Source organism: Erythrolamprus reginae, chromosome 3 (assembly GCF_031021105.1).
Source record: "Erythrolamprus reginae isolate rEryReg1 chromosome 3, rEryReg1.hap1, whole genome shotgun sequence".
Lineage (NCBI taxonomy): Eukaryota > Metazoa > Chordata > Lepidosauria > Squamata > Dipsadidae > Erythrolamprus > Erythrolamprus reginae.
Genome location: NC_091952.1, coordinates 50,781,384 through 50,799,510, shown reverse-complemented (window position 1 = coordinate 50,799,510; position 18,127 = coordinate 50,781,384). Strand labels below are relative to the sequence as shown.

At 41.2% G+C, this 18,127-nt stretch overlaps 2 protein-coding genes across 6 annotated transcripts in view; both read left to right on the top strand.

Annotated features, from left to right (window-relative positions):
- The window catches only part of C3H6orf89 (chromosome 3 C6orf89 homolog), a 39,992-nt gene extending 27,764 nt beyond the window's left edge, over nucleotides 1–12,228 (top strand). For 3 of the 5 annotated variants that reach the window (XM_070745210.1, XM_070745209.1, XM_070745211.1), the window contains exons 5-8: nucleotides 376–515; nucleotides 4,140–4,266; nucleotides 6,018–6,141; nucleotides 10,344–11,854. In XM_070745210.1, the coding sequence (XP_070601311.1) occupies nucleotides 376–515; nucleotides 4,140–4,266; nucleotides 6,018–6,141; nucleotides 10,344–10,429 (477 nt within the window). In that variant the 3' untranslated portion in view covers nucleotides 10,430–11,854. Of the gene's footprint in view, nucleotides 1–375; nucleotides 516–4,139; nucleotides 4,267–6,017; nucleotides 6,142–10,343 lie in introns of all 5 variants that reach the window. The other 2 variants (XM_070745214.1, XM_070745213.1) reach the window with 1 other exon arrangement.
- FKBP5 (FKBP prolyl isomerase 5) overlaps nucleotides 1–18,127 on the top strand; it is a 1,202,894-nt gene that overhangs the window by 67,066 nt on the left and 1,117,701 nt on the right. The window lies entirely within an intron of this gene.

The following is an 18,127-nucleotide window of genomic DNA, read 5'->3' as shown; positions in this document are numbered from 1 at the left end:
TTTGGACTAGAATACTTCCAAGATCCTTTCCAACTCTGTTATTTTATTCTGTTCTGTTCTATTCGACACTGCTCAAAAAAGTAAAGGGAACACTTAAGCAACACAGTATACCTTCAAGTAAGTCAAACTTTTGAAAATCAAACTGTCCACTTAGGAAGCAATACTGATTGACAATCAATTTCACACGCTGTTTGTGCACATTCAACTTTGTACAGAACAAAGTATTCAATAAGAATATTTCATTCATTCAGATCTAGGATGTGTCATTTGAGTGTTCCCTTTATTTTTTTTGAGCAGTATATTTGTATGGGGGGGGGGACATATGGACATATGAAAAGGCTTTTAACAAAAGCAGTGTCATCTTCTTCTCATCAGACAGGACAGTATCGTTCTTATGCTGAAATGAAACATTTTCAGTCCCTCTATCCCGAATTGACAAATTTTGTGATACAAGAGGAGGCAGCTGAGTTATGGAGCGGCCCTTCCAAGCAGCAACCTCCATTTCCTGTTTTCTGGTGAGTTTGGGCTTTTAGAGGTCCCCTGCCTCTCTAGAGCTAGCTCAACAGTAGCCCCAGCTGACATTCAGTGATGCAACTTTCAGAAGCATTGAAGAGCAAGGAGTAGGGATGAGATACAGCACTAGAAAAGAGATAACGGTTGCTATCCCCATAATTTTTATTTTTATTTTTTGAATTATCTTTCTTGATTGAAATGGAGAAGTGGCCCTGTCAGTATGCTGATTTTTTTAAAAGTAATTAAATCACATAGTACAGTGGTACCTCTACCTAAGAATGCCTCAACTTACGAACTTTTCTAGATAAGAACCGGATGTTCAAGATTTTTTTTACCTCTTCTCAAGATCCATTTTTCACTTATAAACCCAAGCCTCCGAAACTGTAACCGGAAAAGGCAGGGAGAAGCCTCCGTGGGGTCTCTCTAGGAATCTCCTGGGAGGAAACAGGGCCGGAAAAGGTGGGGAGAAGCCTCCATGGGGCCTCTCTAGGAATCTCCTGGGAGGAAACAGGGCCTCCACCCAATCGCACATATTATTTGTTTTTACATTGATTCCTATGGGAAAAATTGCTGCTTCTTACAAACGTTTCTATTTAAGAACCAGGTCACGGAACGAATTAAGTTTGTAAGTAGAGGTACCACTGTAGTAGTAGGCTCTGAAACTCATCAGAATTATTGATTCCTCTTATTCTGGAAGATCTCATACTTTGGAGGCCAGACTAAGCCCATGTGGCCACTAAGGGCTACTATATAATAAATAACAATTGCTTTTTTATCTTTTGGATTAGAGGCGAGCGTGAAGCCTTTAAACTGCACTATGGCAGCATGCCCACCTATGGAGGGATAGTGGATTGTGCTCTGTGTAGATTGGAGGCCATGCAAAAACGTTTGACTCCAATTTACAACTTAGATCACTAAGTTCCAGTTAACAGTCACTGCACCGTTTAAATGATTTCAGGATTCAAGTCTGTCGAAAAAATGCAAAAATTCTGGAAACTTTGGGGAAAAAATGCTATTTTTTAAAAGGAATTTTTGGAGAAATTAAAATATATGCAGTGTTTAATTATTAACTATGAAGTGAGGTTGTACAAAGTGTTCTGTGCATGGAGCAACTGGTTTGGGATGGTCAATGCACAGACAAAATCTACAAGACTTTGGATGTTTCTTCCATAAAAAATCCTGAATGGTTTTTTTTTATTTCAGCGGAAGCTGGAAAGTGACTGTACTAGATAAAAAGTGTTTTGTGTTCTGCTGTACAGTACTTTAACTGCTATACTAGATGTTGTCTTTTCAATCAATTTTGAATTCTAATAAGTGGAAAGTTACTATCATTGTAATTTTGCAAATACTTCTTTGGGGAACCTATGAGTTGGTCAGTCGGTCGGTCGGTCGGTCGGTCATTCATTCATTCATTCATTCATTCATTCATTCATTCATTCATGTATTTGTTTGTTTATTTGTTTATTTGTTTGTTTGATTTGTGGTTAGTTATTTAGCTAGCCCATATTTCTTATAAGGTGAATCTGGGTGGCTTGCAGGTTATAAAACAAGTAAAAGTAGTCGAAAGATTAAAACAACACATAGTTAAAATATTAGGAGAACTAAGAACCGGATGGGACATGGATGAGATGCTCCTGCCCCATTAGCCAGCTGCTGAAAGTGCCATTTAAAGAAAACATGTGGAGGAAAAAAGGGAGTAAGGAATCAAGATGCAGCATATGCATTTTGCCAAAAAGAAATGTTATTTAATCGGTAGGGCTATGTTCCCTTGAAAACGATATGGGAGCACTGCGCCTGTCCACCAACCTGCAAAAAGATGCTACACTTTTAAGAGTTGCTTTACAGAGTCAGTTATTTCAAGAGCAACATAATTTTTTCATACCTGGATAGAAGTTTGGAAAAGGACATGGCTTCTTTAGCTGATGGCAGAGAAGTACTGTACTTGTGCTCAGGGGTCTCTCTCTCTCTCTCTCCCCCCCCGTGTAGATGTGACCTGTGATTTCATTTGGCAGCCATTTTTAAATCCCCCCTTTGTTCCTGTATAACACTAAAGACCTTTTCACAAAATAATTTCCAAATTGTGCACAGAACTATTAATTACTCTACTGCTATTGTGATTGGCAGATTCAAAAATCAATTTTTAAATTTTTTTTATGAGCTTGTGAAAATCGAAGGCTTAGTGGTACATATTGCAAGCTTCTGTACTTTATATTTCTCATGCTAGTATATTTCTTGATTTCATGTGACAGTTTTCAATCAGTGACCAATATCATTCTTAACATGATCATGTTATGTAGAATTTCAAAGGAATTATTTCAATCTTTCTCCTCCTCGCCCCCAGATTTTTCTGAAAATAACAAAAAGTTCTTGAAAAATAGAAAGGGATATTCCTTCTCTAAATTTCCATCCCCCACCCCCATAGGGTTTTACATCTTTAATCTGCCCTTCAGTGACTTTATTTTATTGTTTCAAATTCTATTAAGTGTCCCTTTATATAGTTTATTAATCCAAAACTGGAGTTTTTCTTTTTCCTGGCTGGGGAATCTCTTAAATTTTTTTTAAAAAATTGTAAAAACCTAATCAAAAGGCAAAGCTCTATTGATAAAGGATTGACTGCATTCAATCTCTCTCTGCTCCCCCCCCCCCCAAAAAAAAATTTCTCCTGGAATCTCATCAATTTATTGCAGAATCCTAAGTTCCACTGAATACAGCTGAGAAGTCTTTTGTAAATCTCTGCTTGTTTGAAAGTTCAGTTCAAGGTTAAAAGCCCTGTTACCTTGTACACCAGGTTTTTCCCTTCATATTTTTGAATCTTTCAGTGGACATGCTCTCTGGCAGTGGGTTGAAAGAACGTGATGTTTTATATAAATATTGTAGGACCGTAATGGTTGATGCTTTGAGTCATATCTGGGCTTTCCCTATTTGTGAAATACAGTGTTCCCTATCATCCAATGCTGTATTTAAAAAAAAAACAAAAAACTTATGATGGACAGTTTGGGTGCACAGTATCTCAGTATGAATCATGACAAGTCTCCACACTGGGATTTCTCATTTTTCCCTGCCCTCCATTTTCTTGGAATGATGAGTAAGTTAGGATTCCCAAAGTCTTTCCCATGTGGCTTTGGTTAAGACTGGACTTGGTGACGCCTTTCTTTGTTTTACTTTTTCAGAATTTAATTGGCTAATAAGCGTAATTTTTCTCCCTTTCCAGACAGAAACTTTAAGATCATATCTGATCCTGATCTTGACCAATCTCCTGATTCCTTGCCTATATTATAGTACGCTGAGAGCATATGCACCAAGACAAATTCCTTGTGTGTCCAATCACATTTGGCCAATGAAAAATTCTATTCTATTCTATTATTTTCTTGGAGAATATAGATTATATAGATTATCTAAAATTAGCTAAAGAAGGTTCACTTTCTAATCCAAATGCTCATATCCACACATTGACATCTGATTTGTGTGTGACTGTGTGCGTTTTTTTTCGTGTCACGTATGTTAAATTAAGCCAGATATAGATATCAGGATAGCAAACGATGACTGTTTTGAAGCAGTTTAGAACTCAGTAGCAATGCCATTGTGAAGTGCCTGCTTTCTTTCTTATTCTCTAAAATGTCCCATAGGCAAACCCCTCAGAATAAATCTCAGATTCTGCAAGAGATTTTTCCCATCTTCTCTTCGCTGCTGTTTCCAAAGGACATCTCTCTAAAAAGCTGTTTCCTCATCCACCATCCACGACTTCAAGATATGGTCGGTGTGCTTAGTGTTAAAAATTCCTTTCCTTTTTACATTTTAGTTTTGCACCAGGAACAGTAGGCTGAAAAAGAATGACTTTTCCTAAAAGCATTTGTATTTTGCATTTACGTTTAAAAAGCTCTGACGATGGTTTTTGCAATAGAAGAACTAGAAGGCCTCATGCCCTCAGATTAAGAATGAAAAAAGATGTGAGGTAGAAAGATATGGAGAGAAAAGGAAGACATGTTCTTAGTGCTAACATTATCCTAAAAGGGTTGACTGGGAGGGAAATGGTTGCCCAGAAAGGGCAGAATATATTGTCAGGAGTGATAGTTCTGTCCTTCTTTCTCATGGAACTGTAATCTATCCTGTCCTTTGTGAGGGGAGAGGAATGGTCTTTAGTCCAGTTCAGAGGTAGGGAAAGTTGGCTCTTCTATGACTTGTGGACTTCAACTCCCAGAATTCCTGAACCAATCATGCTAGCTCAGGAACTCTGGGAGCTGAAGTCCATATGTCATAGAAGAGCCAACTTTGCCTACCCCTGGTCTAGTTGATTATAGCCAGTGAAGGGCTACTACCACACTGTGGGCGTGGCTTATGCAGGAAGCCCTGCATTTTCTTTTAACGCCTTTCAGTGCAAATTGGGTGCTCTGGGGTGCGTTCCCCCTTGTTCCCCCAGTAGCCCACCCCTGGTTATAGCAATACGAAGAAGAAGATTCCATTGCTGGGCTGCACTTTTTTCTTGTAAGGCAAGTGATTGAAAACAAACAAACGTAACAGTTCTTCAAGACAGGTGTAATGTTGCTGGGCATTTGTTCAAACCTATCAGATAAGCAACGGGGTGACAAAATTTGGTTGTATTGCCATGTGCATATAGAAGAGTGATGGTGCTCTGATTACAACATTGCACCTGCTATTTTGCAAATGTCCCTGGATAGCATCGAACTTTAGAACTGCTTGGATGACAAGTTTCTTGAAAGATGGTTGTGGGGGGTCTTACTTATTATGGCTCTGGTTTGATGTTGCAGAAGAGCAACATGCCTTCAATTTCTTTGAATTCAATTTTATGTTTCCCCCCCTTTCCATTAAAATGACCGTATTTTTCAGAGTATAAGCTGCATCGAGTATAAGACGCACCTTAGTTTTTTGGGAGGAAAATAGGGAAAAGAATCTGCTTACCAGGTATTCATCTGGCTAGCGTCCTTAGTCTGGTCAGGTTCAGCACATTATTTTATCCCCTGGTTAAATAAAAAACCTTTATTCTGAGAGAGTAACAATGAAAGAGCTTGCAAGCCAGTAAGAGCTGGGAACATCATTAGCACCTGGAAAGAAGCAATCGGAGCAAATAGAGCAATGGAAAAAACCCTGCAAAGACTTAGGGGTTGGAAAACATTTTTCTTTGCAGAGAGTTAACAATGAAAGAGCTTGCAAGCCAGTAAGAGCTGGGAACATTGTTAGTACCTGGTTAGGGCTGGAAAGAAACATTTTGAGCAAATAGAGAATGAAAAAAAAATACCCTACAAAAACAGGGTTTGGAAAACCTTTTTTGCAGAGAGTAACATGAAAGAGCTTGCAAGGTAAGAGCTGGGAAGATCATTACCACCTGGTTAGGGCTGGGGGGAAAAGCTACATTCAGAGTATAAGATGCACCCTAATTATCAGCTTCTTTTAGGGAGGAAAAAGGTGTGTCTTACACTCCGAAAAATACAGTATAAAGGTTTCTGGGTGATAATAAAATGAATAGTCTTTCTTTTTTTATTTTTCAGACCTACAGACTGCAGAACACCTTTGTGGTAGGAAGCGGTCAGCTCAACTTGCATGTTCTTCCGTCTCTCTTCTGCAGAGAACACTGCAAGGCATTGATGGTAGAGCTGGAAGCTGGAGATATTGGTGAGAATTGATACAGCAATAGGAGTTGATCCTACAAACAGCAACTAGCTGCAACTAAGTTTTGCTGCTGGAAAAAAAAAAAGCAAGCCCTGACTTGTAGCTTGTGACATTTTGCCCTACTAACTGCTTTAAGCTTTATAATGCAGCAACAGAGAAAATATATTCCACACCCTATCTATTGGGAAAAAAACATGAACTCTGTATACACGATGTGGTTTTCTAAATTGGTTTTTTACCCTACAAAACTGCATTTGGCATTATAGGAAGTTTGTGTTGAGTCTATTGCAGCAGCCAAAAGTCAAAGTGCTGTTTAGGGGAAGGCTACAATATAGTAAATAATGTTGCTTCATTGTTGTACAAGGCTAGGCCAGACCAAAGGTGATTGATCATCACAGTTCAAAGAAGGGAATGTAGATGTATAAACATTACATTGGAATATAGCAAGAGTCGGGCAGGCAAAGGGTGAGCAATCTTTTCAGGCAATGACTATCCATTAAAAAAATTACATGAACTTTTATCCTCAAAACCTCATACAAGAATGTTGGAGTCTCACAGGTTTTGGGCCGTTTTGGGCCGAGTTGGGCAAACTCATGCTCTCTAGAGGTGTCATGGATATCCTAGTGTTTGTAGAGTGTTGAAGTAGACTCTTGAGACTATTAGGTCTGTTTCATTGAAGCCATTTAATGAAATTGTTCCTATGAAGACAAATGGTGAAGTAAATTTTTTATACTCCCAAAGAAATCTTGCTTGTCTTAACAAATTGATTTTCTCTAAGCTATATCATATTGTTAAGGCCAGAACATGTATATATGGATAATTTACCTTATGTAAGATACTAGTGAGTCTAGGGACAATTGAGCAAAGACAATTCAGCGTGGCCAGATCACTACCACCAAGTTGCCTCTGCCAAATCATTGCCACCAAGTCATTGCAGGACAACTGAATGTGGCTAATTTTACCATGGCAACAACTCCTGGCAGCCAGCCAAAGGTAGAGCTGAGTTGTGGGCAGAGATCTGAGCAGCAGTGGCTGGGGGCTTCCCATCTGAGAGAGAGCCAGGCAGGTAAATGAACAGGTGGGCAGAGTGCAGAATGGCAGCGGCAAGGGCTGGAGATTTCCCATTTTCCCATCCCCTGCTACTGCAGAGTTCAAGATTCAAGCCGTTTGGTAGGAGCAGCGGTATTTGGACCGTTCAGTATAGTGGGCAGGGTAAGGGGGGAAGTGGTGTTGGAGGTTGGATAATTTCCCATTCTCTGTATGGGTTGGTCCTAGCATTCAGATAGGGTTCTCCTCGTCCAATCACATTGAGGACTGAGCCTGCCAATCATTTTGAAAGACAATTCCGGCCACCATCTTGGATCTTCCCTCAGTTTTTAGTCTCAGTCCTTCATGAGCTAGGACATGGATCATTCTATCTGATTGCTAGTTAAAGGTATTAGGTGTTGTTTGAGAACTATTCTTTCCTTTAGGAAATTCCCTTCATATATTTCCTAAAATCTGGAGGCGGGAAGGGCCTGCTGCAGCAGCTGCCGCTAGCGCTGTGCTGGGGAAAGAGATTTAAAGTGCTTTTATGCGATCTCTTTAAGAGGCCGTTTCTTCCGCCTACACCTCAATCAGCTACAAGATTTAAGCTAAAGGCTGTCTCCCAAATCCTCCAGGGCAATAGAGCTTGCTCTTTACGCTCTGACGGAGGCTCTTTGGTCAGTACTTTAGGCACGAAATCAACTTGCTGTGTGCAGACGCTGGTAGCGTATTTGCCGCTGTGGCCATTTTCAAAGCTTGTTTCATGCTCAGAACTAACGGTAAAAATGGCTGAAGTGGCTATTTCCACTCTAGTCACACAGGCATTGACCAAAAAGAGGCAAAAGACAGCGGCTATGCCTGAAGAAAATCAGGCTGATTTGCCTCCCCCCCCCCCCCCGAAAGATCGTTCTTCCTGATCTTCCTCTAAGGCCATAGAACGAGATGAGAGAATGCACTATCATGCCCTACAAAAGTTAACGAAGAAGGCAGGAAGGAGGTCTTACGCTGCCTCCTCAGCCCTCTGCAGATACCGGTAACGTTGACGGGGCCCTACAGTCCTCCCTCATCAGTACTAATGCTTGGGGAGAGGCTGGCTGTGCTATTCCTGCACAAAGTAAACCTTAGTCTGTTCTTATGGAATCAGCGTTCGGGCCTTCTGCTCCAGCTATAAACTTCATCTCTATCCCTAACGTGATTGCAGGAGCTCTGCTCCTGAATAAGAATATTCACATCTCCTGTCGTTGCTACCGCCGAACAGCCTGCAACAGTAGAGAGTGTGAAAATGACTGCCACCTCCTGGCTGTCCCCCTATCTCTGGGACCGCCTTCTGCCGCACGAATCCCAGCGACCGATTAGGTCCCACAGAGTTGGCCTTCTCCGGGTCCCGTCGACTAAACAATGTTGTCTGGCGGGTCCCAGGGGAAGAGCCTTCTCTGTGGCGGCCCCAACTCTCTGGAACCAGCTCCCCCCGGAGATTAGAACTGCCCCCACCCTCCTTGCCTTCCATAAATTCCTTAAAAGTCACCTCTGCCGTCAGGCATGGGGGAATTGAGGCATTCGCCCCCCTCCCCCAGGCCTATACAATTTATGTATGGTATGTCTGTGTGTATGTCTGGTTTAATAATGGGGGTTTTAAATGTTTTTTTAAATGTATTAGATTTGTTGTGAATTGTTCTATTGTATGTTGTGAGCCTCCCCGAGTCTACGGAGAGGGGCGGCATACAAATCTAATAAAATAACTAACTAACTAACTAACTAACTAACTAACTAACTAACTAACTAACTAACTAACTAACTAACTAACTAACTAACTAACTAATAAACTGAACAGCCTGAACACCACTGCCATTGCCTCACATCCTGAACTCTGAATGGCCTAGATCAGTGATGGCAAACCTATGTCACAGGTGTCACACGGAGCCATATCTGCTGACACACAAGCCATTGCCCTAGCTCAGCTCCAGCGTGCATGGTTTGTGCTGGCCAGCTGATTTTTGGCTCATCTAAAGGCTCTGGGAGGGTATTTTGGGCTTCCTGGGGGCCTCTGGGGGAATGGGGGAGGGCGTTTTTATCCTCCCCCAGCTCCAGGGAATTCTTTGGAGCCTGGGGAGGGCAAAACACAAGCCTACTGGGCCCACCAGAAGTTGGGAAACAGAGGGCTTCCAAGGGGGGGGGGAGCTGTTTTTGTCCCCCCCCAGCCATTGAATTATGGTGTGGGCGCTTGTGCATGCATGATAGTGCGCGTGCACGCTCTTTTGGCACCTGAGGAAAAAAAGGTTTGCCATCACTAGCCTAGATCTTGGTGTGGCAGCAGCGGCAGGTGTGTTTGAAAATGGGAAGCCCCCAGCCATCACCACTCTATGCTCTGCCCACCTGCTTGCACACCTACCCACCTGGCTTTCCCTCTGGTGAGAAACTTCCAGCTAATCGCTCTCCACTCTGCGTAGTTGCTCATTTGCCTGCCCAGTTCTCCCTTCACCTGCCCTCACTGAGTTGTCCCATGCTGAATTGGTCATGATGAGTTATCCCGATCCGGATAGTGGCAAGGAAATTCATTGAAGTACCTGTACGTACGAACTTAATTCGTTCTGTGACAAAGTTCTTAAGTAGAAAAGTTTGTAAGAAGAAGCAATTTTTCCCATAGGAATCAATGTAAAAGCAAATAATGCATGCAGTTGGGGAAACCACAGGAAGGGTGGAGGCCCTGTTTCCCCCCAGAAGATTCCTAGAGAGGCTTCTCCCTGCCTTTTCTGGCCTTGTTTCCTCCCAGGAGATTCCTAGAGAGGCCCCACAGAGACTTCTCTCTGCCTTTTCTGGCCTTGTTTCCTCCCAGGAGATTCCTAGAGAGGCCCCACAGAGGCTTTGCCCTTCCTTTTCTGGCTTTGTTTCCTCCCAGGAGATTCCTAGAGAGGCCCCACAGAGGCTTCTCCCTGCCTTTTTTGGTTACAGTTTTGGAGACTCGGGTTTGTAAGTGGAAAATGATTCTTGAGAAGAGGCAAAAAAATCTTAAACACCCGGTTCTCATCAAGGGAAGTTCGTAAGTAGAGGCGTTTGTAGGTAGAGGTACCACTGTTGCATGCCATGGAAATAGAATGATGTGATGTTTCCGAGCACCATCACTTCCAATGGCATCTTGTAATAAATCATCATAATCTGGTGTTATTGTTTTTCTTCCCAAGGTTTTACAAATGTAGATTATTGGACAACAAGTTTTAACTCCAGAGGATCTGAACCCGTAGTTGTTTGTGATGGATCTGCCAGTTGAAAACCCATTGTGTAAGACCTCAATATCACAGAAGACGGGGATGATACCACTACAGTTTCCAGTGATAAGTTTTCCCTTCTGGTCTGCAAGGAAGAAAGCTGTGCACTTTTAAAAGGACATTTTATTCAAGGTCACACTGGCTTGTCTTTTCGGATGTTTTCGTAGAAACTGGAATACCTCTTTTCTCTAGCTTTTCGTAGAGTTATTCTTGATGGATTTTGTGGAGGGGGGTAAGGGTCTGTGAAGAACTGCCTGTGAACATTGTTCGTTTTGACACTGCAGAAGGAATTGTCTCAACATATTTCTTTCCAGACATCCTGGAAGAGGTAACGTCAGAACTGCCGATGAATCTGTCTCTGGATCATTGCTTTAAAAGAGCAAACTACTAAAATTTCGGATAGGCTGAGAATTTTAAAATGTCTCTTGAGAAAAGCATTTGCTCAGGTTCTTATCCTAATGTTACAGTTTGAATACAGCAGGAATTTGATCCACAGCTGCATTTTTTTTTCTTTTTGTGTATTGTGATGACACATCTTCAGAATATTCTTTCCAATGAAAAAAATCATGTCTTTCTACCTAAGAACACAGCGTGACTTTATGTAGTCATCACCAAACTGTGGCTGAGGTGGGGTTTGTATGCTTGACAGAGAAAAGCATCCCGTAAATATATTTTTCCATCTCTTTTTATGAATGCTGAAATATGTATTCTTGACATTTTTCCCTGGACTAAGTCAGTAGGACACCAAATCCATCCCCCCCCCCCCCAAAATGAGTAATAAAAGACAAATTTGTTAGAGCAACGACTTCTAAAAGCATCCTCTTCTAAAAATTAAGCCTTTGCAGAGGATATGAATTGGACATTCCAAATTAGTTACCATTTTAATTAGTTATCATGGTTGAATTGAGCTTGGGGAAGTATTTCTTGAAAGCATTTTCTAAACTTTTGGTTTAAGTGTCTGCAGATCTTTTTTTAAAATCAAGGTCAGAGTTGCAGACTGGGATGTTTAATGTGTGCCATGAATATATTTGCCATTCTCTACAAGCATTAATTGTATTTTCTCTTTCATTAGCATTGTCAACGTTTGATTCTTGATTGCCTTCCTAGGTTTTTGCATTTCCTCATGGTTCATGTGAACTCATCTATTTAATATCTTTAGAGGGGATTATTTTCCAGCAATGAAATTGTTGAGGTGTTTCCCTTGAGTGAATCTTTAGGTTCCTGTTCTACTAAGATAATTTGCAGATGTGTCAGGCTGAAGCCGGGCCAGCAGTGAGGCTAGCGCGCTTATTTGTACAAGTTTATATGCTTTTGGGGATTCTTTTATTAAAATGTAATATAATGAGGAGCCGAATTGTATTAATTTGTAAAGAAAACAGTTTTTAACATTGGGCTAGAATAATATATTTGTTTTTAGAATCTTTGGATCAATTATTCATTGTTCAGCACAGTAACAGATAAAGGAGCCTGTCAGAATCGTGATCCCATTCTCATGGCATAATGCAAATAGACAAATTTTGTTTATTTCCTTCTGTTTCTCAAACATGCATAACTAATTGGGGCATTGAAGGGCTAAATTATGATAATGGAATTAGACTTATGGATGGTTAAAGGATTTGTGAATGAATAAATGATAGGACTATAAAACTTAAACTTTTAGAAGATGGGAATTTAATCTTCATCGCTGATGTTTAACTGCATATTTAAGTGCTTTTATCTTTTTTTAAAAAAACCAGAAATTTCAGACATTATGATATCACTTTAGGTTTGTATAGAAAAAATAAACCTTTTGTAATCTGGACTAAATATTTTACTAAAGGTGCGTGCATGCACGATGATAGCTATAGAAGTGGCAAATATGTTGTTTGGTTTTTCATTAATATTTTCTATATCATTTTATATGAGAATAAGCCCCATTAAGCTTAATGGCACTTGCTTCTCAGAAAGCATGTACAGTGAACCCTCGATCATCGCGAGGGTTCCGTTCCAGGACCCCACGCGATGATCGATTTTTAGCGAAGTAGCGGTGCGGAAGTAAAAACACCATCTGCGCGTGCGCAGATGGTGTTTTTGCTTCCACTGCCGCCCGCCCTTCGCCCGCCCACCCCGTTGCTCGCGCCTGGGGTGCGCGCGCGTTTGGGGACTCCCTAGATCCGCTCCCCAGCTGGGGAGCGGATCTAGGGAGTCCCCAAACGCGCGCGCTTTCCCCAGCAACGCGCGCGCGGTGGAGACTCCCTAGATCCGCTCCCCAGCTGGGGAGCGGATCTAGGGAGTCCCCACCGTGCGCGCATTGCTGGGGAAAGCGCGCGCGTTTGGGGACTCCCTAGATCCGCTCCCCAGCTGGGGAGCGGATCTAGGGAGTCCCCACCGCGCGCGCGTTGCTGGGGAAAGCGCGCGCGTTGCTGGGGAAAGCGCGCGCGTTTGGGGACACCCTAGATCCGCTCCCCAGCTGGGGAGCGGATCTAGGGAGTCCCCACCGCGCGCGCGTTGCTGGGGAAAGCGTGCGCGTTTGGGGACTCCCTAGATCCGCTCCCCAGCTGGGGAGCGGATCTAGGGAGTCCCCACCGCGCGCGCGTTGCTGGGGAAAGCGCGCGCATTGCTGGGGAAAGCGCGCGCGTTTGGGGACTCCCTAGATCCGCTCCCCAGCTGGGGAGCGGATCTAGGGAGTCCCCAAACGCGCGCGCTTTCCCCAGCTGGGGAGCGGAGCTGGGATGTCCCCAAGCGCGTGCCGCCCGCCCGCCCACGCCGTTGCTCGCGCCGCCGCTGGGGTCTTACGGGGGCAAGAGGGGGAAGACCCAGGGAAGCCTCTGCCCGGCGGGGAAACTCCACCATCTATGCATGCGTGGAAGGGCACGCATGCGCAGATGGTGGAGTTTACTTCCTGGTTGAAAACTCGCGAAATAGCCCTTTCGCGATACTTGAACACGCGAAACTCGAGGGTTCACTGTATAGGTAATAGATGAAAAACTTCACTTTATATAAATAGCCTAAGTGGAATTTCTTACTTGATTTCCCTCTACTTTTGGGTGGGTTGTTTTTTTTTAAAGAAAAAGCTAGAGGGTTTCTAAATTCTTTTTCATTCTTTTAACCAAGGTTAAATATAGACCTATCTATCCAGAGAATACTGTACTCTCTTTGAACTGCATGTTGGTCGTGTTTTTAAAATTTTTATACAAATAACTTAAAAGTACAAAAAAATCCAAAGCATTTCGGATGATGGAGACCACATAAATTTACAAAGATGTAGAAAGTTGTTTCTGCCTTGGTAGTGAAATATGTATATTTAACAGGTTTAAATTGGTGATGCTCACTGTTGAATAATGTGCTGGAGGGCAGGGATTTGCTGTCAGTCTAAGGATCTCTGGACAACAATTTTTTAAAAGTAACAAATATTTCCATAAAAATGGTTTGTCTGTTTTCTCTCTCTCTCTCTCAAATACAAACTGGGATGTTGTTAGCATGCTGGACAGGGTATAATGTATCTGTCCTACTCTTGGACTCTGGTTTTCCACGTGCACTTTTGTCTTTGTGTTGGCTTTCAGATCTGGGTTTAGGAGGTGCTGTGCATATGTCCAAGTCTCATTCCCTCTGGAGTTTACATCATTTGTTTTCAAACTTCCAGTACATTTTCTCCTCCTTTTCTAAAAGCTGCAAGGAATTAAAAGCAGAAGTAATTGCTCAAGAGGGATCCGAGATCCAAGTTCTCTGCTTTTTAGCTGATTAAGAGCATTTACTTAGAGAAGATCCTCAGTTGTTTCATACTTACTATTGGAAGGCACCAGGCAGGTGAAGCTTGTCACAGAGCATATGTCAATGAATGAATACAATATATATTCATTGTTGCTATGTTTTCATAGCAACTTTTGCCACCCCGTTGCATGATATGGATAGATTATTATTATTATTGGCAGAAAATGCTTTAGGCTTCCTGTTCCATATTCACTGTACAGTATATGTATCTGTTTTTTGCTTCTTTTGGAGAAACAACCTAGCTCAGTGATGGCAAACCTTTTTTGGCTTAGGGGCCAAAAGGGGCGCCATGCGCCATAGGTTGGCCATCACTGACCTAGCTGCAGCATTATAAAACTTACACATTGGATCCTGTAGGTACAGTCCTGAATTAGCATTGGTAGTTTGTTTCTCGGTTAGGTTCAACAGTCAAGATGCAGATTTTTGTTTGCTAACTGCAGGAACTATTTGTCTTTGGGCAAACTCTGTTGAATTGATGAACTGAAGTGATAAAATGAGCAGCGTTTACTGAAGCTTACCGGCTGCCCATTCATATCTATGGATCAGGGGTGGGTTCCACTTAAGTTCCCCAATGGTTCGCATCATGATGGAAGTGCCCGTTTGTCACGTCATGCAAAACACCCGGAAATAAACCTCTGTGCATGCGCACAAGTCTTTGCACATGCACAAAATTGTGGGGTTTTTTTGCAAGCCGTGGCAACCGGAGGATCGGTTTGGGAACATGGACTGCCAGTCATTGCTGCCAGTTTGACGAGTGGTGGTAAATTTCTGCTATCAGTTCCAAAGAACTGGTCCAAATTGGCAGCAACCCGCCACTGCTATGGATAATTTGTATTCAGGGCACTATGGTTTTCCTTCTAGATTTCAGTTTTTAAACCTCAGGACCAAGGTACATACAACAAGTGCGAACAAGCTTTATAAAATTTTGTAAACAATTTCAGGAAAATCATAAAGGGATTTGTTTTGCACACAGTAGAACAGTGTTTGCCAACCTTGGCTACTTGAAGATATTTGGACTTCAACTCCCAGAATTCCCCAGCCAGCGAATGCTGGCTGGGGAATTCTGGGAGTTGAAGTCCAGATATCTTCAAGTTACCAAGGTTGTGAAACACTGCAGTAGAAGTTGCAGATACAGGTAGTCCTTGACTTATGATTAGTCATTGGAAATTATGACAGCCCCCCCCCCAAACCCCCACCTATATGCCTATTTTTGAAGTTACAATGGCTGCATGCATACCCACACTGCGGTCCCATGATTTCATGTTGAGCTCTTGGTAGCCAGGTCACCTTTACAACCATTTGCAGCATCTTTTAGTCATGTGACCATGTATTTTTTTGCTGGTTTTTTGGCTTTTATTTCCAGTTTCTGGCAAAAGCCACCCATTGGGGAAAATTGATTTACTTAATGACTGCTTAATTTGCTTAATGAGGGCCACAAAAAATGTTAAATGTCATCTAGTCATGTTGACGTTTTGATTTACGACCTCAATGACTTATATCTGTAATTTCAGGCTTAATTATACTCTTAAGTTGAAGGCTACCTGTATTATTCACATTTATAGGAGAGATATATGTTTGAAAATAATAGTAATTTTAAAATCCATAATTTTGGCAGAGTGTATGGCGTAAGTTAGGGCTGCACAGTTAGATCTCCCTGGAGCGACCAGTTGCCTACAAAGACAAACTCTTCACCAAAAATTCAGCTACCTTTGAATGGATAGCATTTATATCTCAGAATATTTATGGGGTTTGTTTGTTTGTTTGTTACATTTATTTGGGAAATGTACAGCTTTTAACAAAGCCTGGAAACAATGACTTTTTAAAGAAACGAAACTATCTGCTCTTTTATTGACTAAGGGAAATACTCAAGTTTTTTGTTTTAAAGTGTGTTTTAATATTATTTGTACATGCACAGAATAATGATAATGTGTTTCATTGCTACCTTATACAGTATATTATAAAGGCTAAGGGTTGCCTGGGAAGTAGTTATTTGTGTGTGCATATTGAATACCCATACCAAATTATGGAACTTTTCATATAAATGAATGTAAATATACAATACATGCAGAGTTTTATGAACAATTATAAAGTAATATATTGCAGCTTTTTGTAAATATTGGGAAATGGTTGTAAAGAGTGTAAATAAATCAGATTTATATGTTGAAAGTAGAGGTCAATTTTTACTTTTTGCAATTAAATATAATTGTTGATGCACTTTGCCCCATATGGCTTTTTTTCCTTTGTTAAATAAATAATGTTCTATCAAAAGCCTCTGTGAATATGTATGCTGTATCACGAAGTATTTAAATTGGCATGAGGGAGTATTGTTTTAGCAATATGCCATCTGCCAAGAAGGGTGGGAGAACAATTTAATTGCCAAAGAAATAGGCTTATAGTATACTCCCAGACACACACAACTTATATATATGTTATTTCATTGCCTAATTTTGACTACAACATTTGTGACTCTGGAATTTTTTTTGAATAAAGAGGGGGTTAGAAAAAGGGAAGGGAACATCTACTATGGACTCCTGGAAGTAAAGGATATTTCCAGGAAAAATGTGGTTTCCAAAGCATGGGTGTCTTTGAGGAAAATAATGTGGAAATAGGAAGGCTGATAACACCCATCTTGACATTACTTACATTTTAATTAGAGGTGACGAAAAGAAATCGATATACCGTATTTTTTGGAGTATCAGACGCACTGGAGTATAAGACACACCTTAGTTTTTGGGGAGGAAAATAAGGAAAAGAATCTGCTTACCAGGTATTCATCTGGCTAGTGTCCTTAGTCTGGTCAGTTTCAGTACATTATTTTATCCCCTGGTTAGGACTTTAACAAACTTTTTTTCGAAGAGAGTGACAATGAAAGAATTTACAAGCCAGTAAGAGCTGGGAACATCATTAGCATCTGGAAAGAAATATTCAGAGCAAGTAGAGCAATGGAAAAAACCCTGCAAAGAATTAGGGCTTGGAAAACATTCTTTTCAGAGAGTAACAATGAAAGAGCTTGCAAGCCAGTAAGAATTGGAAACATAGTTAGCACCTGGTTAGGGCTGGAAAGAAACATTTGGAGCAAGTAGCGAATGAAAAAGAACCCTACAAAGACAGGGTTTGGAAAACATTATTCTCAGAGAGTAACAATGAAAGAGCTTGCAAGCTGGTAAGAGCTGGGAACATCGTTAGGATTTGGTTAGGGCTGGAAAGAAACTTATTTGGAGCAAGTTTGAGCAATGAAAAAAAAACCCTGCAAAGACTTAGAGCTCGGAAAACATTCTTCGCAAAAAGAGTAACAATGAAAGAACCTGCAAGGTAAGAGCTGGGAAGATCGTTAGCAGCTAGTTAGGGCTGGGTGGGGGGGAGCTACATTCAGAGTATAAGGTGCACCCAAATTATCAGCCTCTTTTAGGGAGAAAAAAGTTGCATCTTATACTCTTTAAAAAAAATTTTTTTTTAAAATTGATTTTATAGGTTTACAAAAAACAAACATATAACAGTGCACAGTGCATGTGCCCATCACCAAACAACACACACACCCCGTCACCCCCACCACCCCTATAGAAGGATTCAAAGAATTTTAAGTTATTTATCTATCTATTGATCCTTGGCTCTAACTTGAACGATTTTTACTAAAAGAGTGATTGTAATTTATTTTTCGTATTTACATCACAGATTCTACTTAACATATAATCTTTTACCTTGTTCCATCGCACCATCAGCTTCTCTAGTTTATTCTCATCAAAATTATTTAATCTTATTTCCATAATTTCAAAATGTATGTGATCCACCATGTACCAGTACCAATTCTGTAGTGTCCATTTTGTAGAGTCTTTCCATCCTAATACTATCACCGCTTGAGCACTTTCCAATGCTACAGTTTTAATTTATTTAGATTCTCCTAGTTCCTTATATTTAATTAAGTTTGCTGTTTCTTTTGTAATTATCCAGTT